Source organism: Beta vulgaris, chromosome 9, assembly GCF_026745355.1.
Source record: "Beta vulgaris subsp. vulgaris cultivar EL10 chromosome 9, EL10.2, whole genome shotgun sequence".
NCBI lineage: Eukaryota > Viridiplantae > Streptophyta > Magnoliopsida > Caryophyllales > Amaranthaceae > Beta > Beta vulgaris.
Window position 1 is genome coordinate 49,614,550 of NC_079210.1, and position 25,854 is coordinate 49,640,403.

Below are 25,854 nucleotides of genomic sequence, written 5' to 3' on the forward strand. Positions count from 1 at the left end.
AAGAGTACAAACCCCCTTTAACTGAACATGGATATTTTGCAAAAATTTTGGGCAAAAATTTTATATTGGAATTTTAATAAAAAAAAAAGAACTAAAATTGTTACTTTATATGAAAATGAATCAAATTTGATACACATCTTGTTTTCTGATTTTATATGAAAATGAATCAACTAATTACTATTATACATTTTTTCAACTACATAACAGTCGACTAATGTGAAATAACTTTGAAGATTAAAAGAATTATGTACCTGTTTGAAAGTTCGAAAATCGGCGGAACAAATGTGTGAGTATGTAATTTTTGTGAGTATGTAATATTTGTGAGTATGTAATTGTGAATGTTTTTTGAGAACAATGATTTGTAAGTGAATTTTGTGAATGTTTTGTATGTATTGACGTTCTACTATATGAGTTTTAGTTTGTAACTTAATTTTAGGTTTTTTGTAAAGTTTCTGATCATGTGAGTGATTTGCGTGATTTCTTCAATATGATTTTCTCAATTCTTTGAGTGATATGTAAAGTTTTCTGATATAAGTGATTTGTGAGTGATGTTGAAATTTAATTTCCGGTGGCTTTGTTTGAACCCCATTTTGGTATTGATATTCATTTCGTAATTTAATAAGGGAAGGGGGGCAAAATAGTCAGTTCAAAAGAGGACACCATAGGTCCCCCCTTCCCTTATGTAATAGAGATAAGGAGTTTAGTAAAGAGTCGTGTTCGAATCCTTGTAAAAGGTAGCTTAAGTGTTTTGATTCTCCATTAATTATTTGGTTGTTTCAACTCAAAAAGTACTTGGTTTTTTTTTTTTTTTTTTGTCATTTCTTTCTACAGTTCGTGTCTGGTCTTTTGTGTTTTTTTTTTAAAAAATTCCTTTAAGGGATTTAACCTTTACTTCTTTTCTATATCATTTTAAAGGTGAGTTAATTCTTCAATACTTACCATGTTCACAATATCTTGCTTATAATTTAAAATTCACAGTGATAATATTATATTTATATAATTTTGAGCAATGTTTCTTAATAAATTGAATTAAAAAAATATTCAACACCCTTTGTGATACCTCTTTTTTGTTTATATACTTGCTTTACATTCTCTTTATATTCTTAGTCGTTACGATTTAATTGTAAAATTTAAATAATAAAAATTAGAATGAATACTCTCTTTGTTCTAAAGCATTTTTTGCACTTCTTTTTTTTTCATCTGTCTAATAATGTTATTTACACTTGTATTTAATTACTATCTCCCCTCCCATCTGCTTTTGGGACGAATAGAATATTATTTAAATTAAAAATAAAGCAAGTATATATAGGATCTAAATGAAATTTTTTAAGAAAATTAACGCTTTAATTAGTTTGGCCCGCCCCACTTAAAAATCCTGGATCCGCCACTGGCCACGAAGGCAATACAAAATACAAAGAAGATGAGGGAGATTCGAAACTGTAACCTATCGTTCACAACACATCAATCTTAACAATTAGGTCAAGACATCCTTATCACTAATCTAAACTTATTAGATTAACTTAAATATAATTCTAATTAAAGAGATGCATTTTAAGTAGAGCTGGCAAAATATTACCCAACCCGCCAACCCGACCCGAACCCAACCCATTAATAATGGGTTGGGTAAAAAATTTGGACCCGTTTAATTAAATGGGTCGACCTGACCCAACCCGTTTAATTAAATGGGTTGGGTCAGGTTGAAAACTCCAACCTGATTTTGACCCACCTAACCCGTTTATGAAAAAACAAGCCAAAAAAATCCCTAAAAAAATTGGAGTCCTCTACTGTTCTTGCTTATTATGATTTAATCATTACACTTAAGGTTGAACAATTGCTTATGAAGTTGTAATGATGTTAATTTTGAACATTTGTGTTGAATTTGAACAAAAGTTATGTTGATTTTGAACAATATTATCATATGGTTATGTAATAACTTAATTTTAATTTGTTGCCTACTATTATTTGCAAATAAATTATGTTGTTTTTATTTTTTTTCTAGAAAAAACACGAAAAAAAATTAAACGGGTCGACCTGAAGGTTGACCCGTTTATTATAAGGTTGGGTTGGGTTGTAAATTACAACCCGCTTAAGTTAACAGGTCAGGTTGGGTCAAGGGGTTCTCAACCCGCCAACCCGCCAACCCAACCTGATCTTGACCCAACCCGACCCATTGCCAGCCCTAATTTTAAGTTCCAATATGTACCAACATACTACCCATCTACAATAGGTGGGTAGTTATTCCAATTAAATTTGAATCCTGATGATCCTAGTAATATGTACCAACATACTTCAAAAAGTTCTACGAAATCTGAGTTGAGGATAAACAAATATAGGATAATTAAGGCGAAGAAAACGCATCCGTTTTACGGCATTCTTCACAACTCACAAGCTCCTGCATTTCCACTTCTCCACTACTACTACTGTCTACGAGCAAGGTGGTGCAATCAAATTAAGCGAGTCAAATATTTTCAAAAAATGCTACTACGAGCAAGATGGTGCAAATGTACTTACCATTCAAATTCTCTCTCCACTTCTTCTTCTCGCAACGCCTTTTTAGCAGACAAAGCCATAACCTATCTACGACGAGACCCTCATCAATTAAACTCCTTACTCCCTGAATTCAACTCACAATCAGCATGTTTCCTACTTCTCAAAACCCAATTCGATCAAACCCTAACCCTAAAATTCCTCAATTGGGCGCGTTCATCTTCCAAATCCACCTTCTTCGATCCTCAAACAAAATGCTACGTTCTTCACATTCTCACTCATTTCAAACTCTTCAAGTCCGCGCAATCTCTTGGGCAGGATCTCGCGCGCGAAGTAGCGTCACACGATTGCGACGGCCGTGTAATCTTTAAATTTCTTAAGGATTCTTATTATATGTTTAATTCCAACTTTTCTGATGTTTTTGATTTGATGGTAAAATGTTATTCTTCTCTTAATATGATTGATAAGGGTATTAATACTATTCGTTTTGCTAAACTTGAGGGTTTTATGGTTGGGGTTTTGTCTTATAATTCTCTTCTTAATGGTATTCTTCGTAGTTTGCCTCCTTCGTCGTCGTCGTTGGAGTTGGCTTTGGAGTTGTTTGATGAGATGAACAATTTGGGAATTTCTCCAAATGTGTTTACTTACAATATTTTGATTAGGGGTTTTTCTGGGTCTGATCAGTTTCCTAAGGCTTTGGCGTTGTTCTCTGATATGCAAAAATCGGGTTGTTTGCCTAATATAGTGTCTTATAATACTCTCATTGATGCTCATTTTAAACTTGGTAAGACGGATGATGCAATTAGCTTGTTTCATTCCCTTAAGTCTAATAGATTGGAAGCTAGTTTGATTACTTATAATATCATGATTAATGGGTTGTGTTGTGAGGGGAAGATGAAGGATGCTACTGAGATGCTTAATGAGATGTGTCGTTTGCGGCTTAAACCTGATGAGGTTACTTATAATACACTTGTTAATGGGTATTGTAAAGAAGGGAACATCCACCAGGCACTTGTTTTGCTTGCTGAGATGCTCGAAAGTGGTCTGTCTCCTAATGTTGTTACCTATACTTCTCTCATTAATTGTATGTGCAAGGCGGGTAATATGAATCGTGTGTTGGGTTTCTTAGAACAGATGCACACTAGAGGGATTCGACCTAATGAAAAAACATATACAACCCTAATTGATGGTTTTTCACAGCAAGGCTTGTTGAATGAAGCCTATCGTTTATTAAATGAGATGACTTTGAGTGGATTTGCACCTTCCCTTGTGACCTACAATGCCCTCATCAATGGACATTGCATTTCGGGTAGGATGGAGGAGACTGTGAGCATTGTTCAGGATATGAGGGAGAGAGGGTTGGTCCCAGATGTTGTGAGTTATAGTACAATTATATCTGGATTTTGCAAGAACCAAGACCTGGATCGGGCATTCCAGATGAAAGAAGAGATGGTTCGAAGGGGCATTTTGCCGGATGCTATTACCTATTCGTCTCTTATTAAGGGACTTTGTGAACAAAACGAGCTTGCTGAAGCCTCTAATCTTTTTAAAGATATGCTACATGTAGGCTTGGCGCCTGATGAATGTACTTATACTATGCTGATAAATGCTCATTGTGGAGAAGGGAATATTCAACAAGCTTTTTATCTTCATGACGAGATGATACGGATGGGTCTCCTTCCTGATGCAGTCACATATAATGTACTAATTAATGGACTTAATAAACAAGCTCGAACTAAGGAAGCAAAGCGACTTTTGCTCAAGATGTTTTATGACGATGCCATCCCCTCTAGCATCACCTATGACACTCTGATAGAGAGTTGCAGTAGCATTGAATATAAGAGCGTTGTAGCTCTTTTGAAGGGATTTTGCATGAAGGGTTTGATGAAGGAAGCAGATAGAGTATTTGAATCAATGCTTCAGAGAGGCCACAAGCCATCAGAAGCAGTGTATAATGTACTCATACATGGGCATTCTAAGTGTGGAAATTTGCTCAAGGCTTATGATCTGTATAGAGAAATGATGGGTTATGGTTTCAGTTCTCATACTATAACAGTTCTTGCCTTGATCAAAGCACTTTACAAAGGAGAAATGAACGAGGAACTGGAGGAAGTCTTGAACAATGTGTTGAGAAGCTGTAAGGCTACTGATGCAGAGCTTGCTAAGGTTCTTGTTGAAGTTAACCTTAAAGAAGGCAACATGGATGCAGTTTTTAATGTGCTCACCGATATGGCCAAGGATGGCCTGCTGCCAAAAAGTGGGAGAAGTGCCAGTTATTCGCAATAAATTAGTGAGGTGTCAGTGTTTAAGTTTGCTTGAAAGTCTCCAATGTGCATCATGTCGATTTCAGTGTGGAGCTTGCGGCCATAGCCTTTTGAAGACATGCTAAGGTCAGCATGTTTGTCTTATATGATGAATGTCTGCTATGATACTTGTGACTTAAGAGTTATAGCAACCTGGTTATTGTAATTAAGGACTTCCTGTCTTGGCTGCAAAATGAGCTGCTGCTGGTTTGTGAATTCTTGGACTATTCTCATCTACTAGTTATATGCCTGGATTAAGAGTGCTCTGCCAACCACATTTACTACTGCTAAAATCTTTTGGGGCTGATAGCAGAGTAGCAGCTCCAGGTCTCCAAACTTGAAGAAAGAGAAGGTAAGTTCTTGTTGTTGAGTGGAAAATATGCTTCTCAATGTTTTGGTGTTACCTTGAATGTTTACTCTTTATAGGAATTCTATCTTTTGAGTTTTTCCATATTGCATCTGAAGGTTATCTCATTACTTGTTTAGGAGCAGTGTTTTTGCAATTAATGTGAACATTGGCCACTTTTTCCATACGCTGCCTGTTATGGAACTTATGCCCAATAATGCTGCGACGAAGCTTCATTGCTTGCATAGCAAACTGGGCTTGCAAGTGGTTACCTGAACCACACTTTGTCTGCGGACCATGTTTAAAGTTCCTTGTAGCATAGAAAGACTTGTCGAATTACTCCTGTCATTTACATTGTTTAGTGCATAGTGCATACACCCGGACACCCCTAAATAAGAAAAATTCTGATTGCTGATCTCTGATCTTAACAGCTCATTTTCAAGCTGATGACACAAGTTTTGCTCAGTGGAAACCGTACTCTTTACCTTAATTATTATATCTTTGCAATGCCATTCTGCATATTTTTGTGTGTGCCATCATTATTGAAGTGCCTATTTCTGGCCCTAATATCTACTTGCCACCCACTTCTTGCCGAAAGTCATCAGACTTCTTTGTATTACTTAAGTAGAGGACCCATCCACTGAACTCATTCGATGATCTGCATCAAGCATCTTGGTTGATTATACCCACCTAAGTTGTGAATACCTGTCCTAGCTTTTCTTCCACATGAATGCATTTGTGCCCGTGCAATGATGTACTAGACTATATTCTCGGGAAAGCAAGGCTATATGAATTGAGTGAAAGCTACCAAACTAAATTACGAAACATAAGTCAATATTTTGTTATTTGTCTTGGTTGGTTAGAATGGATGTGGGATGGATGATGGCTTTTTGTTTTATGGTATTGGGAACTTTCAACTGTTCGGGATTGGTTATACAAAATTCCCTTTGTTCCATAACTCTTTCACTTATGATGGCACATACTTTTAGGAGATGAGCTCTTACCCATTGTTATTCTATGAAAAAGTAAATGTGATAGACTGATAGGAGTTAGTGGGGCAACTTTTCATCTCAATGAGAGTGTGTGTGGAAGCTTTTTTTCATTCTGATTTAGTGAAGGGTCTTTTTTTTCCTAATACCACTGGCAATTTGGCCAGCTTTAAACAATAGCTTACAATCTTGTTTTCCGCCCACTTGGCTTGAGGGCTATATGACATCCTTGGAAGAAGTTGCTTCAGCACTCGGGATTTCAGCATTCTTCTTAAAGTGACCAATCCTGTAAGGATTTCCTGTCAATGAATGGGTTTGAGAATTCATCTAGGTTATATTTTGTGAAGCGATTTAGTTCATGCATTTTTTGGACTGAAACCAAACTCATTATCCAAGTGCTTAGTTGTGTATATGAAGGGTACTGCTGTAAGAATGATTCTGGATGTTCCGACAAAAAATTATTTATCTTGCTGTTGTAGGGATAATCTGACAATCCAAGGGCCATAATCTGTAAACGAGAGTTTCATAGGCATTTGTGGGGACTGGATTAGCAGGAGGCTGGTCACCTTGTTTCTTGACCCACATGACTCTTTGATTCTGTAAGATGTACAGAAGTGTCATTCTCCAGTCAGCCTTTCTTTTATAAACGAGGGATGAAAAGAAGATATATAAATGATAGGCTAACTATTTTACAAGCACGTGTTTGTAACTGCACACTCGCATTGTTACAGGCCTGCTGTGAAATCTTCTCGTTTATTTTACCTTATGCTGTTTTTGCTTGTGTTAGTTCTGCTTTTTCTGCAACATTTGTGGTTGCTATTGCAAGGTTTTGTTTTCTTATCCCCCTTGTGCATTGGTGCTTCTTTTTAAAATCAGTGCACCAGGAATGGTAACAGTTTGAGATATAACTGCTGTTCGGTTTCTAATGTAATCAGGACGGACATTTATACGAAGTTTTGTTTACCTCTATTATGAAGGTCATTCCTTATCTTTGGCAAAACTGACCTGTACCTTATTACCCAACCCCAACCGTAACTTCGCCAGTAATTACATGACCTGACTTTTTACCAGACCAAATTAATCCAACTCGAATAATAATATGAATTATGTTGATTGATTCATCATAATAAGCTAATTAACAAAAATCTTTAGATGACTCAACCCAAAATTGGAATTTAAATGACCCATAACAGACCTAAACCAAACAACCTCTTGCCGTCTTGCGACCTTTACTTTCACTGTGGTCATTGTTTGATCTGAGATTTTATTCATCTGTGATTATGAATAGGTAACTGGGTGATGAAGGAAGAAGTATTAAGCAGCTGCCTAGAGTTGTTCCAGCTCCAAGCAGAAAGAAGCATTTTGAGTTTCGACAGCTTAACATCAGGTCAAACTACTGAAAAGAAAGATGCTGCTAAATTCGAAACTGGGCATGCACTTGGACATGTTTTGACGTCAGTTAAATATTGTCTTTCATCGCGTGATGTAGAAACTTGAAAGTAGGAGAGGCGAGACGTTCACGCAAAGCACATACGTATCTGAGTAGAACCGGCTGCACTAGACGGGAGGGAGGCTGCTGATTAGACAATGGAAGTGAGAAGAATATGCTTGGATGATATGGTCATTGATGTTTACTCCTACAACAAAGAAACACTTCAAATGCAATGTACATTTTGATATGAGGTTAGTGTCAACAACACGAGATTCTGCGGAAGGACTGCTGCTTTTTTGTCCTTTGTAAATTGTTATGTTATTCTAACCCAAAATTAGTCATGGAAACTTCTACAAGATTACAATTAGAAATTGTCTTTCTATGTATCATAAATAATTATATATGGCTGTGCATTTTCTCTCGGTAGTCTAATATCGCCCTAGGATGTAGAATTACTTCATACATTGGATCTGACATCTATGTTTCATTCAGGGTGGGGCCTTATAACGAAGATTGCGGATCCCCACCCTGTAATTGTAATAGAAGTATCACAACTTCACAAGTATGAAATGAAAGTATATTAGCAACTTTTAACAACATATTTGGTAGGATGTTATAATATACAAATGGTTGTTATATTAGTATAATTATAGCTAATTCATAAAAGGTCTTGTACATGTTTTTTTTGGACCCAGAGGTCCAGGCATTTAGAAGGAGGGGAGGAATTGTAGGGAGAATTCTCCTCCAAGTACCTTGCTTGGTGGGATCCAAGAGCGGGATGGACTTGGTGATTTGTGTCGGCTCCTAAAGCCCCAGACGCGCTTCACTTCAAGGCTCTTATATTTTGGCTCGTGAATTTACCACCTCAAAAATCTGCGTCGCACCATGGGCCAGTCTGAGATAAATAGTTTTAATCATCTGTATCGCGTGCTCCTGAACATCTGACGCAAATGTTCTTTTTACTCATTTGTTGTGGTTATTGGCGTCGGGGCTTTTAAAACATCTGATGCAAATCTTTTGTTCCTGAACATTTACGTTAGTCTTTCTTATATTCGACGTAAATACGGAGACGCAAATTATCATTTTTCTACTAGTGTTAGCTAGTAAACCCCAATGTCTACTAGACACTAAATCCCAAGACCCTTGAGCATAAATATCTTCTTGAGATCCTACATATTAAAGTAACAAAGAAGTCATGTCCATTGGTGACTTCTGACCCTGCTTCAAGTAGAATCAGAGTTTAGTTGTGAGACAAAAACTCAAAATGCGTGGAGGTCGAAACTTGTCCCAAATTAAATTTGGGGGGGGGGGGGCTCCCACAAGATGCATTTTTTAGTGTTATGACTTTGAAAATCATCACAGGAACTTGGGGCGAATTATAGTGAAATAATTCAACCAAACTACGAATTCTATAAGATTTGAAGTTATAAACCTATAAGGGGGTGTTTGGTTCATATAATGGTATGGGTTTGGAATCATGAATGAAATCAAGGTGGTATCGGTTTGGAACTCGATACTTAATACCTTGTGTTTGGTTTCATTTAAGAATGAAAAATCTTCTTTTATTTGATACCTAGAGGTAAGGTATGAGCCATACCCACCTCCCCCCATGGGTTTCTAAACCCATACCTTATGGATTTGAGGTATGGGTTTAAAATTTAAAAATAAGTTAAACAAACTAGGTATGAGTTTTGTTCATTCCAAACCCATACCTCATACCTAAAACTAGTGAACCAAACACCCCCTAAGAATGATTGACCTTAAAACTGATATAAATAAAAGTGACATAATCGAAAAATTGAGAATGACCGAAAAGATTATTTATTTTCGCTAAATTAATAATGTTTTCTTTTCGGCTTTCCTAATTCCTCCTAAATTTTCACAATATAAAGAGCGTAGAAATATAGTAAAATTACGTTGTATCCTTGACTATAAATCGTTGAAATAATACAAGATTATTACAAAACAAACGAAATATAACACTCTAAAGCAATAAGTTGGTTTAAATGACTATATAAGAAATGGCTTGTAGTAGTATTTAAGAGACAAAAATCATAAGAATTGGAATATTGGATTGTGTGGAGTAGGTCTACTAATTGACTTGTAGAATTTAATTGCTTTGAAGTCGTCAAGGAAAATTTTCAAAGATGACGGCTGAAAGAGGAAACACACAAATACTAATAGACAGGTGTTATTGCGTTTTAGATCTGATCAGATCTACTTATTTTATGAAGCAAAGGACACGAAGGTGATACTGAGAAATTATTTAAGTATATGCTGAAGTTTCAATTGATACAACACGATGAAAATGAATTTATAGTACTATATAAATATTCCTGTCCATACATTCTTTCTTCAATCTTCAATTCAGTCAGCTAAGACTAGTGGTGTCAAAACAGGTTAGTAAACAGGTTCTGGGTATACCCACGGCGAACCAGGTCATACCCGAACAGGTCAGGATTCTGATTGTCAGTGCCCCAGGTCATGACTGGTCAGGTTTTGTTCAACTGGGTCGAACACATTTGAATCATTGGATTCCCAGGTGCCGGACAGGTCTGAACGTTCCGTTTACAAGTCGATCCATTCTCGAGTATAATTGCCCTTTGACATTTTTTTAGCCGGGTTTGCGAAGATCGTATTTAGGTTCCATGTGCGGTTGAGTTAAGTGAAATGTACTCGGGTTGAATTAGTAATGATCTTACTCATCTTAGTTCGATCCTTGTGAAACATCGGGTCCATTCGCTGTTGAACGCCAATTCAACTTCGGGTAACTCCTGATCGGGTCATCTTGATTTTGTTATGTATTTTGTAAATGAATCATATTAATAAAAGTATTAAGATCGATATTATATATATATATATATATATATATATATATATATATATATATATATATATATATATATATATATATACATACATATGTGTGTGTGCGGTAAATATAAGGATGACAACGAAAAATTAATAAAAACACTATATTGATTACCGTGATGTTTAATGTAGTCTTTTACTCGACTCTTATTTATCAACTGCGTAAAACGACTCTAATGAGTAAAGGAGTAGAACGACTATTCATATGTTTTAATATTATTATTATAACCAACGACAATAATAACGAGTATACGATCAATTCCAAACTTTATATAAATGATTTATTATTATAAGCATTATGATTGATATATAAGTTTGTAAATAGCTATGATGGTAATGAGAACAATACTACAAATAAACATCAAATGAAAATGATAATAGTTAATCATAAGAACATGTAACAAGTAACAACCATAAGTTAAGTAAAATAGTTAATCATAACTTATTAAACAAGTAAAATATAGTTTAATACTAGTATACTAAACAACAATAACACTCCCTTGTCTTTATAAGCTATAATATTATTTAAGTTAATTGTTTTTATGTTATACTATAGTTTAATACTAGTATAATATTTGTGGTCTTCTCTTAACTTTGTATATATATGTAAATGAATCGTATTAATAAAAGTATTAAGATCAACATATACATACATATGTGTGTGTGCGATTAATATGTGGATAATAACGAAAAACCAATAAAAACACTATATTGATTATCGTGATGTTAGTGTATTCTCTTAGTCAACTCTTATTTCGACTAATCAACTGCGTAAAACCACCCTAATGAGTAAAGGAGTAGAGGCGACTCTTCATATGTTTTAATATTATATATCATAATTCATAACCAACGACAATAATAACGAGTACAAGACCAGTTCCAAATTTCATATAAAGGATTTATTATTATAGTAATACAAATACGAAGAGGAATAATAACAATAACAATAACAATAACAATAACAATAACAATAACAATAAATAGTATAACAAATGATAATCATACATTCATAGATTTACAACGACGGTTCATATGATTATATGAGGTCTACCGCCTACGTGATTATAACGCGGGTTCATATGTTGCACAATACTAATAATAGTAAATTATATCCCTATATCATTACCCCATATAAAAGAAACTATTTTATCAGTAGGCTTAATGTATTAGGACGATTATAATATTTGAACCATTATAGCGAATACGTGATTGATTATTTGATTATTAACGAGTATGAGGAGCATCGACTCTTAATATGCTCTAATAACTTAACTACCGATAACATAATGAGAATTATATATTAACAACAAATATACGATCAATTACTAGATTAAATATTATTGCTTGTTAACAAGATCTTGATATGAAGCATACTGTTATACTATAGTTCACGTAAATAACTATACTCAAAATATTAATTGAGTAAGTAACAGTTGTATAAGTAATTTTTCAAGAAGTTTAGTTTCATAAATAATGACCTTAGAATAATATAACTAGTATAACTATAAGTCTATAACCGATTAGTGTTTATGCTCTTTGTCATTCCTTAATCAATTCGCCAAAAAATGAGATAATTGACACGAGCAAATTTCGGTTAAACAAATAATATAGATTATGAAAATTTTAATTATTACTTTAGATAATTATGATTATTATTTGAAAATGTTGTTATATAGTATGAGATTTGGGGTTTAGTTGTTGGTAGGATTATTGATTTTCTTAAGGCAAAATCCAAAACCATTTAATAGGCAAAATCTAAACCGTTAGATGATTAGAATCAAGGGCACATAAGAAAACAATACAAAGCACATGGATCATCAATATTACCCGTTGGATGCAAACCACAAAAGAAGCTAAACCGTTAGATCGTCTTCTAACCTATCACCTTTTCCCTCATCTCTCTCCAAACCCATATTTCCTGCCCAGCCTCCCTTCTAGTTCCTACTTCTCTCAACTCATGTTATCATCTCAAATGTAGTATTTTTTCGTCTGTAAAGTCGAGTTCAAGATGGAGGGTTTTGGAAGCGCAGAGGTGGTGCAATACGGCTAGATTGTATGAAGCTTGAAGCGCCAAAGAAAAGAACATCACATATGTAGATTCATATGTTACTGAGGATTATAATAAATTAATAATAATCCAATGATGGAAAATATAGTTTTCAGTCTGATTTTTGATTTTCTCTCTCTTCGTTGCTCGCTTCATCATCTTCTTATTCTCCAAACATACATAAAGTGAGTTCAAGATGGTGTAAATTATGGTTATATGATGAACTTTGTGTTTGTTTGCTTCTTCTGGATCTCTTTATTTATTAGCAATTTGATTTTAAAGCTTAGATTTGTATTTAAACTTGACTGATATATATCACCGGCAATACAAGATGCACCACAATACAAGATGTTGAGATCGAAAAAAAGACGTATCGATTTTGATTTTTCTTCCCTTCCTGCTTCATTGTTGTTAGATGGTAAGTTACTCTTTAGCTCTCGTTAATTATGGAGTATCAACTTTGGTTTTGAGAATTTTGTCTTTCTTTATTTTTTTCTAATTTTCCAGATCTAAAGACCAGGTTATGTAGAAGATTTGAGCTAGAAGTTGAAGAAACATCTTTCTTGCAAATTTTTACGTGAAGAATGAAGATGCAATTTCAAGCACTAAATTGCTTTTTTTTTTGCCCAAATTTCTGTAAATTACTTAATTGTAGATTCATTTCTTTAATTTTCTGGATGTAAAGTTAAACAATCAATTCAAATTTGCGTAACTTTTACTTCATTGTATATGCTTTAACTTTTACTTCAATAAGAATGAATTTCATATTCATATGTTGTTCTTTAGTATAGGGTTATGAGAGTTTGATATATTATTTGGTAGCAAATTTGGTAGAATATTAAATGGGATAATTTGGTAGAAAAAATGGAGAAATTTTGGTAGAATACTAAAATGGATTATAAATTTGGAGTATAACTAGATATTTTTTAATATTATTTGAAAATGAGGACATTGGGTAATTAAATGAAAATATAAATAAGTACATGATATTCCAAATTCTTAAATTAAATTAAATGTAATTTAATTAATTATTTATTTAATCATTAAATATAATAAGTTTTATAAATTAACATATTTAAATGATTTTGTAGATATAAAAAATTATTGAATTTTAATAATATCTTGTTTATTATGGTCGGGTTCGGGTTTGAGAGCAGGTCTGTCTGAACAGGTCAGGATATAATCTTGCCAGGTGCCGGTCAGGTCTGGGTAATCCCAGGTCAGGTTTCGGTCAGGTTTGGGGACTGACCCTCACAGGTCGAACCAGGTTCAAGTCAGGTCAGAATCAGGTTGACCCAGCGGTCAGATCTGTTTCTGACACCACTAGCTAAGACCACGTCTTTCTGCTTTTCAATTCACATGTGTGCTATAAATAATGAAAGAATATTAATCTATTCATACTGTCTTTTTCATTACTAAAATAGTAAAATTGTATAATATAATAGTCATGCAACTTGCTAGACTAACTCGTAGAATACGTGAGAGTGAGGGATAACCTAATGGTTAGAGCTTCCCTTTTGATTTCCGGAAGTTCTAGGATCGATTCTCACCCTTGGCAAGTTGGGATCCTCTTTATTCTCTCCAACTTGTCAAGATTTCTCCTTACCTTACTTTAAAAAAAATAATTGGCAAAAGCGAATAAATTCATATCGATCATAAAGAAGTAGGAATTTACCTATACAATCTACATTTCATTCAGATAATTTCACCACAACTGCATATTATTGTTTATAGACTACATATTGGTTGGAGTTGAGTGCGTCTAATAGCTATCGCTTATTTTGACATAGTAGAATTTTCCAATAGATATAGTCAATTTGTAACACGGGAAAAATAGTAGGTAATTACCTATTATAGAGCAATATGTGGCTCTTTTTGCAATTTTTTAGATAATATTGAAATGTCGTTTTGTGCTTTGTCTTATATGAAAGTTGGATAGTGTTTAATTGAGAATTCATTCCATCCATGCATTACATGAAGTATTTATAACATTGACTTAACTAGAATTTTCTAATATTAAACTTGATAATAGATTAATAGGTATAAGAAGTTGCTTGGAGGAATTAAATGGTTGCCAAGGGAGGACTTATTGTTCAACATGTTCCTACTCAGTCTCAGGTCGCAAATATTTACTAAGGGTCTATCTACTGACTTGTTTACTAAACATCGTACCAATCTATCCGTAGTTTCCCTCCGTAAAGATTGAGGGGGTGTATTAGATAATATTATATGTGAATGGATAATATTATATTGTAAAGGGTGGAATGGTACTTTACTAGTCATAGGTCTGTATTGTAAACATTATAAATATTGAATGCCAGATTAACCTACAACAGGTTAACACAATTATTCTCCATACTTATACAAAATGGACTTGTAAGATCCGAACAAAAATACTTTGTATGTTAAAAACAGTAACACAAACAAATATGAATATAATGTCCATTATAACTTCTTTTGTTTTTCTAATATCTGATGTTTGTTAGAACTTGCAACAATTGAACTGTCATTGTCTTGTATATTTCATACATGATAAAAAACAAACACACAACATTTCTTTTGGTTTGATATAATAAGTGCTAAACAGTAAAAGTAATCAATATAATTGATGATAAAAGAACAGCATTGTTGAAGAAGTTACCATCATACATAGATTTAACAGTAGATTTAAATAGCAAGCCTTCTTAAAGCTATGAACAAAAAATTGAGACAAAGCTACTTTTGGTGTCATTGACTTATTGTAGTAATTCTTACACCTTATTATTGCATACAGTATGTAGTGGGTGAATTACACCAAAAAGCATATCAATAGTATTTTTTTTTATTAGGAAATATAATTAGTACGAAAACCAACTACTACTAGGCTATTAGCATGTAGGAAACACCAGTTTAGAGGCTCGATACAAGGCTAAACAGTCCAAAAGTAAATGTCGCAATATATTGTTGGGATGAAGATTCAAACCTTGAACAATTCTAGAATTTGAGATGGTACTCCACTGAGCTACCAACTCTCCCTTATATCAATAGTAGTTAGTTCCCCCAACTTTTTACGTAAAATTTTACTCTTTAACAACCACAGGGTCAAAAGCAGTAAACAAACCAAATAATTAAGGGATCTTTTTATGGTCCTACTCCTTGGTTCTTTTGTTGAAAATAATAGCCTCTTTTTTTTAATCTTATGTTTATGCTTTTTAAGTCGATTGTAATTTTGCATGGATTGCGGTCCTGTAGGTGGCGGGCACCTCCTGTCTCCATAGCCCAAACTTCCTATGCAGCTGTCTGCATCCCATCCTTGTGCATCATTGTAACATTTACAACAATGCAACCTCTAGTCCAGCTAATTGTCTAACAGTTCGGCAATTAAGAGGATGAAATAGTATATTGATAGTTGTTATTTGGAGTATCAATAGACATTGTAATTTGTAACTCCTATAAATTCTTAAATTCATGTAATTTAACGGCGTTAGAGTTATGTTAAGAATAAGGGTATTTTGAACACAAACACAAACCTCATATGTATCCGAATTTTTTTCCAAATATAAGGAGTAATTGAGAATTATGTCAAATTTTAGAAGTACCTAAGAAAATTTTCCATGTATATATTATGCATCTAGGTATATAATGTGCATGGCCTAGTACACTAGCAAAACTATTTTTCACTCATTTATTTATTAAGAACATTTAGAAACAAGTGGGGAAGAAGTAGAGCCTAACTCTATGATAAGACGAGAAAAGAAAATTTTACTAAATAAGCTACAATGCAACTATATGGGGAATTTCAAAGAGGGAAAGGTGGTAGCTCAATGCAGTACCATCCCGAATTTCAGGACATTGTTCAGTGTTCGAATCTTCATCCAAATAATATGTTGGGCATTTAATTGTGGATTGTTTAACCTTGTATCCAACCTCTAACCCCTAGCAGGAATTGATCTGATCAATTATCTACCACTAATTTTGGAGTATATTGTTGGATGTAACATGTGCACTATTGCATATTGATTGGGATATCTTCTCAAAAGATAAACCTCAAATATCAGAATAATATTGCTCCTAAATTATCATTACTGGTAAGAGAATGAAAGATAGAAGATTCTGCATAATTTAACAAGAGAACTACTTTACATTTGAGTATTTCACAATTGTAAGTTTTATATAAATTTGGCACCAATCAATCTTCTAATGATGATTTCACGCCATATATAACATAAGACAATATTGTGATATATACTATAAAATCTTCCAACCAAATTCAAGAAACATAACAAATGTAACCAAAAAGAGAATCAATCAAACAAAAAAAAATCAAGAAAAAGGAGTAGAAGTAGAAGAAGGAAAAGTGTAAGAAAATTGAGGAAGTACAGGACTAAAACCCAAGCAAGCCAAAAGACCATGTTTATAAGGAAGATTAGTCTTTTTCTTCATCTCCTCAGAAACAGCTCTATTAGAAGTGTAATGCATTTCATGTGCTGATGCTGATGCCTGCTGCCCTCTTCGCTTCGAAACCGATCCCGACTCCGATCCAGAAACAGAACCCACAGTTGATGATCTGCAGCTCCATCTTTTAGAATATGATTGAGAATCTTTGTAATGCCCTTCAGAAGCACTTCTAAATAGAAACAAATCTTTCAACCTCCATTTTTTTGAACTAGAAGGAAATCCCATTCCCAAAATCCTAGCTAAATTGCTAGTTTCATTTGAATTTTGTTGTTGATTATCTTGTAATTGTTGATGATGATGATCAAGCAGAGCAAATTCTGACACTCTTAAAGGAGAAAGTGATCTGCTCATTCCTTTATTATTGCTCCCTCTCTTATTATTATTATTATTTGTATTTGCAGGTGTTATTGGTTTTGCTCTTTCTCTTCCTCTACCTCTTTCTTGACTTCTATTGTTTATGATGATGTCATTTGTTTCCCTAGTGTTGCGAATCGCTGTCTCAAACGGGTCTATATCCGACCCGTTTCTCCTATGTTTAGGAGAGCTACTCAATGCATCTTTAAATTTTGACATGGCAGATTTTGGAGACTTAGGAGAAAAAGTACACCCAGAAGTAGTACTAATCTTATTATTGTTATGATCATGAATTATACGTAAATTAGGAGGTGATGGTAACTTCAATGGTCGAATTTTACCACCATCAAATAACTCATCAGCAGATGATAAAGAAGGTCTTACCATCATATCTAGCTGCCCACTAAACTCGAACTCGAAATCTTCCTTTTCTTCATCCTCCTCATCCTTCTTTACTTCACTATGATCGTTCTTTGCAACTCCAGGTTCTAGTTCCCAGTTGAAAGGAACAGTAACAGATGAATTCCCATGTTTTAGGAGTGAAACATGGTCAGCACTATAATCATCATACACATTATCATCATCAAAGAATGAATGATGATTATTGAAATGAGAAGAGGAGGAGCGTGGACTAGTGGGTGCGCTATAGTAAAAGAAATCGAGTTGCGGGCGGTGGCCGCAGTGGTGGTGGCGTTGAGGGCTAGAAGCAGCGCTCATATATGGTGTTGAGCAGTTGCTGTTAGCTTGGTTCATGTGATCTATTGAGGGTGGTAAATGGTTTGGTGGTGTTGTTCCTACAACAACTTTCATATCCATTTTTTCTTGTTTTTCCCACGTCTTTTTTTTGGGTGGGTTTTTGGTAGTAAAATAGGAGTATGATTTTGGGATCTCAAGTTTTAAGAGTAAGATTTTTGGTTGAACAAATAGAGTGGGCGGAATGATAAAATTGACTGAGGAAACTAGGTAGTTAGTAGTACTCTTAGTCGTTAGATGAAGTATAAGGTCGGATTATAAATACTTGTTTCGGTCTTTATTAGTTTATCTCTTTCTTTTACATCAAGTTTTAGGAAAAACAATGTTGCGGGATATAGAAGCAAAAATAAACTATTATTTTATGTTAAAGTTGAATGTATATATGTGTGATGGAAAGCTAGTGGTCTCATTCTAAAAATTAAAAAAAAAGATAAACTAATGAGAAATATCTATAAAATGAATACGGATAAACTAATAAAGAGCGGAGGGAGTATTTGGTACAAAGTGATCGTCATTCGCCGCCTTTTTTGTATAAGAGTTGTTAATGTTATGTGTTTTGTTTTTATTAGTTATGTACCATTAGTCCATTTCACATTTGAGGATTCACCTCCCTTTTTAACTAATCAGATGAACTTTAATATATACAATTTTGTCATGATTGTGTATAAGAGGACTTTGTCCTACATTGCAATATTGGTTCAAGTTGTTGGTTATGTGGACCTTTCTTGCCTTGTTTAATATTAGGGGATAGATTTTTCATTCACACTTGCATGTGCTAATTTTTATTTTAGGCTTAGTGACAAATTGACAATATATGTTGGATGCTAATTTACGCCTCATTTTTTTTCATAAAGTGAGAGTTCTAGAACTTACTTGACAACGACTAATACTTATGAGTTGGAATCTTCTCAATTTCCTCTATTTTTTAAAATAAATGGATGGTTCATTTTCTAAATTAATTGTCCTGAATATATGAAGGAGGGGGATAAAAGAGCTTTTAAGAATGTATTTTCAAATCAACGTGTGATAAACTTAAAGATAGTCATGAAACGTCTAATTAAATTTGTCTCAATAGATATTTTCAAAATATTAACTTTATATAGTTTTTATTTATTGATAATTAAAAAATTAACAATCAAAATTAACATTGCTAAACATGAAAGACTAAAAAAATACTATGTAGATTAAAAAATAGAGAACAAAGGTGTAGTATATAAACAGAGACTCAATTTTGTAATATGATTGAATATATAAATAGGATTGAATTGTGATAGTCTGAATTATTCTTGTCAATTTTTTCAAGGAAAAAAGAGTGTTAGATTAATAATAGAAGTAAAAATGGAGTAATTTGTTGATTGTTGCTAATCCTTGCAAAGAGCTAAAATTAATGAGTCGGTCTTGCATGGATCAAAGCCACCTATGTTGAAATAGTAATCTTTTTTCCATATAATCATTTTATAATCTAATGTTACACTATTTTACTGTTTTCTAACATAATGACAATTTTTTTTATCTATACCGTCATCATTTCTTACATTAATTTATTATAATGAAAATATTATACTCTATAACATAGTAATCTTTTTTCTCACATAGTCACCCTTTATAATTTATAGTTACTCCTCTTTTATGTCTATCATTTTGTAACATAGTGACCCTTTTTCTCATAAATCACATGTACTAGCATTAAGTCCATATAATTCTGCACTAAATTAATATGCGCCAGATTCATATAAGTTTTTTACCAGATTAATTGGCCACAAATAGATTTAAGTAACATGCCTAACATTAGTTTATTAATCCTAACAAAAAAAAAATCCAAGAATAGTGATTAGAAAAACAATGGTAGTAAAGAGATAGGAGAGAAAAGAAACTAAATTAACCATTAACTTATCTCTCCTTAACCATCAAAAAAAAAATTATGAATGGTCTAGAGAGAATATTGGTGTAATAGAAAGATTCAATATTTCAATGTATATATATAGATAACTTTCAACCCAAACAAAAATCTCTTACATTAAACAACACCAAAATTTTATTTTTTCAAAAAAGTTTGTAAAAGGTGAAAAAATGACGAGCAATGATGATAATAATATAGAATTAACTAAAGAATCATCAAATTCAGATGAAATTCTTCATGATTTTTTACCTTTTTTAAGAGTATATAAAGATGGTCGTATTGAAAGGTACATCCTCACATCACGTGAAAAACCGGGTAATGACCCAATTACAGGAGTCCAGTCCAAAGATATTGTAATATCAACGGATCCAGAAATATCGGGCCGAATGTTCCTACCCAAGATTGAAAATAGGCCCAACAACGATGATAATAGCCCAAAGAAAAATGGTATACCATTACTTGTTCATTTTCATGGTGGAGGTTTTTGTACTGGGTCAGCCTTTGGCCCAATTACAAAACAATATTTGAATAATTTAGTTTCTATGGCCCAAGTGATGGCCTTTTCAGTAGAGTACAGGCTGGCCCCAGAGAGCCCATTACCCATTGCATATGATGATTGTTGGGCCGCTTTTAAATGGATAGCATCTCATGTAAATGGTAATGGGCCGGATCCATGGTTGAATGAGTATGTGGATTTTGATAGGGTTTTTTTAGGTGGAGATAGTACTGGAGCTACTATAGCTCATGATGTTGCAATTAGAGCTAGTGTAGAACCTTTGGAGGGATTGAATTTTGTAGGATTACTAGCTATTCACCCGTATTTCGGGTCGAAAGAACCCGAGAAGTTAATAAAATATTTGGACCCGACCAGTAGCGGATGCGATGACGACCCTAGGATGAACCCGGGTGTGGATCCAAGATTGTGTAAGTTGGCATGTGAAAAGGTGTTAGTTTGTGTGGCTGAATATGATAAGTTTAAGGATAGAGGAATAACTTATGCTGAAAACTTGGAAACAATGTGGGAAGGAAAGGTTGAAATTGTGGAGACATTAGGTGAAGGCCATTGCTTTCATGTGCTAGATGCTACTTCCCCAAATATTGAGCATTTCATGGCAAAGTTGGCCTCTTTCATAAAATAGGATTCTTAGTACCAAAAATTTGTAACAAAATTCAATCAAGTCTTTTGTACTACTTTGTTTTTTTATTCATATGAGCCACGAAGGCGGTACAAAGTACAAAGAAGAGGAGGGGAATTCGAACCTGTGACCTATTGTTCACAGCACCTCAATATTAATCACTATGCCAAGATATCCTTGGTAATTTTGTACTACTTTGTAACACCACATAAAAATTTTAATTTTTGATATCTATTCTTTTGTTTTCTTGGTGAGAATTTTTTTTTTAATAGATTAGTACATCTTGCAGATATGCTGAATGTCAATCAATCCAATTCAATAAGGAATCTCTTTGAGAGTAACGAAAAAAGTTGAGAAAATGCAAAACTGTAACTATTAACCAAAATGTCATAGCTATTTGTCAGATTATGCGATTCTCCTTGATTAAGAATGTTCTCATTCATCAATATTTATGTGTACAAACCTAATGCTAAGAGAAATACTAAAGAAATGAGGAAGATGGCAAGTCAATCTTCACGACATAAGCAAAGTTGCTTAATCCCCCTCCCCTTCTTTGTACTTTATACCGCCTTCGTGGCTCATATGGATTAAAAAAAATGTGAGGAAAACATTTAAATTATGAAAAAGTTAAATGTCGAATGGTTTGTTGTCGAACAAGAGATATAGTCTCTCTTCAAATCTGTGAAATGACTAAATTGACTCTTTATATGTTTACTTTATATACATCCGATATTTGTGTTTAGCCCATATTATTACAGTATTCATCCTAAAATATTGTTATATGTACATCCATTATGCTAAATCAAAATATCTCTCCATCCTATAATAGTTTGAACAATTTCCTTTCATCTTTATCCCACATTAGTTTGAAGTTTTGAACACTTCCACGTTTGGGATGGTCCCACTATTACTATTTTGTTTCATACATCCAACATTTTCTTTTTTGGCCCCTTTGCGGGAACCCGTGGTACGATGAATATCCTCTGAGTTGCCCTCGCACAGGGTCACTCACCCATAGGCCCAACAATCCCATCCCCCCCCCCTTCTCCCCCCTTCTCCCCCCAACCCCCAACAATATTGAAATTTTGCTTCTACCAAGATTTGAACCTTGGTCTAGGAGATAGGAAGCCATACCATTAAACCTAAAGGTCCTTGGTATCGTACATACATCCAGCATGCCTGGTAAGTACTAAACTCATTATGTATCTGCAATTTTGTTTGTTTTTATCCAAACTTACTTTCGTGTACTTTTCACCATGCTTGTTTTGTACATCCATCATAATTGTATTTTGCATTTAAGATTGCCATGATTAATGTTAAAAAAAACTAAGGTCATATAAATCATTTTAGTAGTCTAACTGGATCTTAGAACCTATAGGAACGAATGTTATGCCAACACCATCAAACTATCATCAGTTACTTAGTTTTTGCAAATATACAATTGCGATAAGGTGTTAGAACGGTTATGAAAATAATATGTACACTAGCTTTTAGACCTATACAAATTGCACAGAAATTTTTTGTTTTTACTTTAGATATAATAATGTTTTTTCAAAAATCAAGGTGTAAATATTACATTATTACCTTATAATTTAACATTTCTAATCATGTATTGAGAATATTCTAAAACTGACTTATAACCCTTATATTTACTGTTTATCAGTTGATGTAATTAAATATTCTAGTACTTCACATGATCAACCATTTTTTTTTAAAAAAAAAAAAAAACAGAAGTTGATTGAAACAATCTCTACTCCACCTACCGCTTCCCTGAAAGCCTCATATACAATCATGATTCACACCATGATGGCATGATCAATAAATCGGAATTTTTTAAAAAAATCCTAATAAGGTTATGTGAATATTATTGTATCTAGGAATCTACTCTGGTTTGAAAACCTACTATTCGTTAAGAAATGTGATTGTTAGTGCCTAGTGGTTTACAACATTTGTATTTTCGAGATGATATTCAATACTTTTCACTAATTGACAAAGTTAGGTAGTATTGGTGGGAAAACGATAGTACTATCAACAAGATTAGGAAAGAAACGTATGGATGATACTCGTGGCTTTTTTAGTGGTAGCCTGGTAGGTGCCCGAAAGGCCGAAATTGACACATTTTATGTTGTGCAACCAATACCAATCTTTTTTTATTATTATTTGCACCCGATTCACCCTTCGGTTTACATTCGGATCGAGGCCAAGTTCGGGGTGGTTAGGTTTCATTCCTCTCCCAAGCCCCAAGGGTGTTGCGGGAATATTCGAACAAGGGTCCGTCCTACCAAAGCCAGTCCCCATCACCACTAGGCCAACACTTACTTGGTACCAATACCAATCTCGATACGCCTTTTCTCATTAATTAATTACATATTTATAGTGTAAAATTAAGAAACCTTATTAAGCAATCACGTCTAAACGCCTAAAATATATCCAATTAGACTCATCTGTTTCAAAATATAGTTCATATTTCTTATTACATAGTATTCAAGACGTACATTTAACCTACGATATCTTCTACTTTGTATTAGTAAAAAAAATATAAAAAGTTGATATTATAAATGTACACATTGCCGCGAATCTAACAAGACCCTACATCAAAACGTAATTTATATATATTAGTGAGAATATCTGGTCAAATTTTATAAAGTTTGACTTCCAAAATAGAAACAAAAACTATATTTTGAATCAAAAGGAATATCTCCGACTTCTATCTCCTACTACTAGACTTATATTATCATAATAATAACATACATGATATTCAATCAACTTTAATAATTTTTGCTAGATATAACTCGTAATTCTCAACAGAAACGTATCTAAATTCTTTCATGGGATCTGATATTCTGATATTTGATTTCACCTTTTATCTTTTGATTAATTTAATCTGATTTATCCTTATTAGGCCCATTTCTTGCGCTACAAAAAAGGCTCCACTTAATACGTAAAAAAGAGGAAACTGTTGTGAGAAATAGAGAGAGAAGTTATGCAAATATATCAGAGAGTATTGTATATTGCATTGATGTGAAGAACTGATTTCTTACATCGGTATTTATAGGCACAAAACTTACTGTGTATTTGCATAAATCAACAAATACGGCGAGAAAAACCTACCATGCATTGAATGCATGGCAGTGGAATTCATTGTGCTCAACAGTGGAATTGGTCATTCCACTGTTTTCACAACACTCCCCTTGAATGTCCACTGATAACTCATAACAGATGTTGTCCTATTTAGAATGCTGTTAGGAAAATCCTGTGGGAAAAATCCATAACTAGGGAAAGGAGTATAACTATAATATATCCTTATATGCTTAAAATTAACTGCCTCATTAAAAACCTTGTCAGGAAAAACCCAGTGGGATAAAAACCTGATCGAAGGGAAAAAGAGTGCAGGCATATAATACTCCCCCTGAATCTAGCATATATCATGAAGATGACGCATTCCAATTTTTCGGACTAATTCTTCAAATTTCTTCGCCGGAAGGGATTTGGTGAATAAATCTGCAAGATTCTCACATGATTGGATTTGTCGAATGTTGATCGTCCCTTCCTTTTGGAGGTCATGAGTGAAGAAGAGCTTTGGTGATAAATGTTTAGTTCTGTCTCCTTTGATGTACCCTTCGCTTACTTGGGTGATGCATGCAGTATTGTCTTCGTAGATGATAGTTGGATTTGTTGTTATTGTTTCCATCCGCATTCTTCTTGGATATTCTTGATCATTGACCTTAGCCATACACATTCCCTTCCAGCTTCATAAAGAGCAATTAATTCTGCATGATTTGATGATGTGGCCGTCAAAGTCTGCTTTTGATTTCCAAGATATTGCAGTACCTCCATAAGTGAATACATATCCGGATTGAGACTTAGCCTTTTGTGGGTCTGAGAGGTAGCCAGCATCTGCATATCCAATGAGTGACGCATTGGGTCTTGACTGATAGAATAATCCGAGATCTTGTGTTCCTCGAAGATAACGTAATAAGTGTCTGACTCCATTCCAATGTCTCTTGGTTGGTGCATTGCTGTATCTAGCTAACAAGTTTACTGAAAAAGCTATGTCAGGTCGAGTATTGTTAGCCAAGTACATTAAAGCCCAATTGCACTTAGATATGGTACTTCAGGACCAAGAATCTCCTCGTTCTCTTCTCGTGGTCTGAATGGATCATCTTTCTCATTCAGGGAACGCACTACCATTGGAGAACTTATTGGGTGGGCTTTGTCCATGAAAAAACGTTTCAGGATTTTTTGTATAGTTTGATTGATGGACAAAAATCCCATTTCTTAGATGTTCCATTTGCAGGCCAAGGCAAAATTTTGTCTTCCCGAGATCTTTCATCTCAAATTCTTTCATCAAGTATTTTGCAGTCGTTCAAGTTCTCTAGGAGTTCCGATAATGTTCAAATCATCGACATATACAGCAATGATCGCGAATCCTGATTTAGATCGCTTAATGAAAACACAGGGACTGATTTGATTATTTTTGAATCCTTCTTTCAATAGGTATTCACTAAGACGATTATACCACATTCTTCCAGATTGTTTTAACCCATAGAGTGATTTTCTCAATTTTATTGAGAACATCTCTTTGGGCATGCAATTTTCTGGTAGTTTTAGTCCTTCAGGAACTTTCATATAAATATCTGTGTCAAGTGAGCCATACAAATATGCGGTCACTACATCCATCAATCTCATTTGCAATCCTTTCGAAACTGATAAACTTACCAGAAATCTTAGTGTAGTTGCATCGACTACTGGAGAATATGTCTCATCATAATCAATCCCTGGCATTTGCGAGAAGCCTT

The 25,854-nt window shown here is 33.9% G+C and overlaps 3 protein-coding genes across 4 annotated transcripts; 2 read left to right on the forward strand and 1 right to left on the reverse strand.

Annotated features, from left to right (window-relative positions):
- The first annotated feature begins 2,254 nt into the window (after window positions 1-2,254).
- LOC104904470 (pentatricopeptide repeat-containing protein At5g39710) lies at window positions 2,255-7,972 on the forward strand. 2 transcript variants are annotated; one of them, XM_048635846.2, is made up of 3 exons: window positions 2,255-5,142; window positions 7,414-7,512; window positions 7,615-7,972. In XM_048635846.2, the coding sequence occupies exon 1, from the start codon at window positions 2,275-2,277 to the stop codon at window positions 4,771-4,773; it is 2,499 nt and encodes an 832-aa protein (XP_048491803.1). In that variant the 5' UTR covers window positions 2,255-2,274; the 3' UTR covers window positions 4,774-5,142; window positions 7,414-7,512; window positions 7,615-7,972. The 2 variants fall into 2 exon arrangements, with proteins under 2 accessions (XP_048491803.1, XP_010691027.2); XM_010692725.4 differs by having other exon boundaries at window positions 7,414-7,972.
- Window positions 7,973-16,604: 8,632 nt separating this feature from the next.
- LOC104904471 (hypothetical protein) lies at window positions 16,605-18,247 on the reverse strand. Its single transcript, XM_057391952.1, has one exon. The coding sequence runs from the start codon at window positions 18,080-18,082 to the stop codon at window positions 16,778-16,780; it is 1,305 nt and encodes a 434-aa protein (XP_057247935.1). The 5' UTR covers window positions 18,083-18,247; the 3' UTR covers window positions 16,605-16,777.
- Window positions 18,248-19,688: 1,441 nt separating this feature from the next.
- Window positions 19,689-21,058, forward strand: LOC104904472 (2-hydroxyisoflavanone dehydratase). The gene has a single exon (XM_010692727.3). The coding sequence runs from the start codon at window positions 20,090-20,092 to the stop codon at window positions 21,056-21,058; it is 969 nt and encodes a 322-aa protein (XP_010691029.1). The 5' UTR covers window positions 19,689-20,089.
- The last annotated feature ends 4,796 nt before the right edge of the window (window positions 21,059-25,854 follow it).

Excerpts from the sequence above, each read along its gene's own strand:
- LOC104904470 (XM_010692725.4), top strand. The coding sequence starts at position 2,275 with ATGTACCAACATACTTCAAAAAGTTCTACGAAATCTGAGTTGAGGATA.
- LOC104904472 (XM_010692727.3), top strand. The coding sequence starts at position 20,090 with ATGACGAGCAATGATGATAATAATATAGAATTAACTAAAGAATCATCA.
- LOC104904471 (XM_057391952.1), bottom strand. The coding sequence starts at position 18,082 with ATGGATATGAAAGTTGTTGTAGGAACAACACCACCAAACCATTTACCA.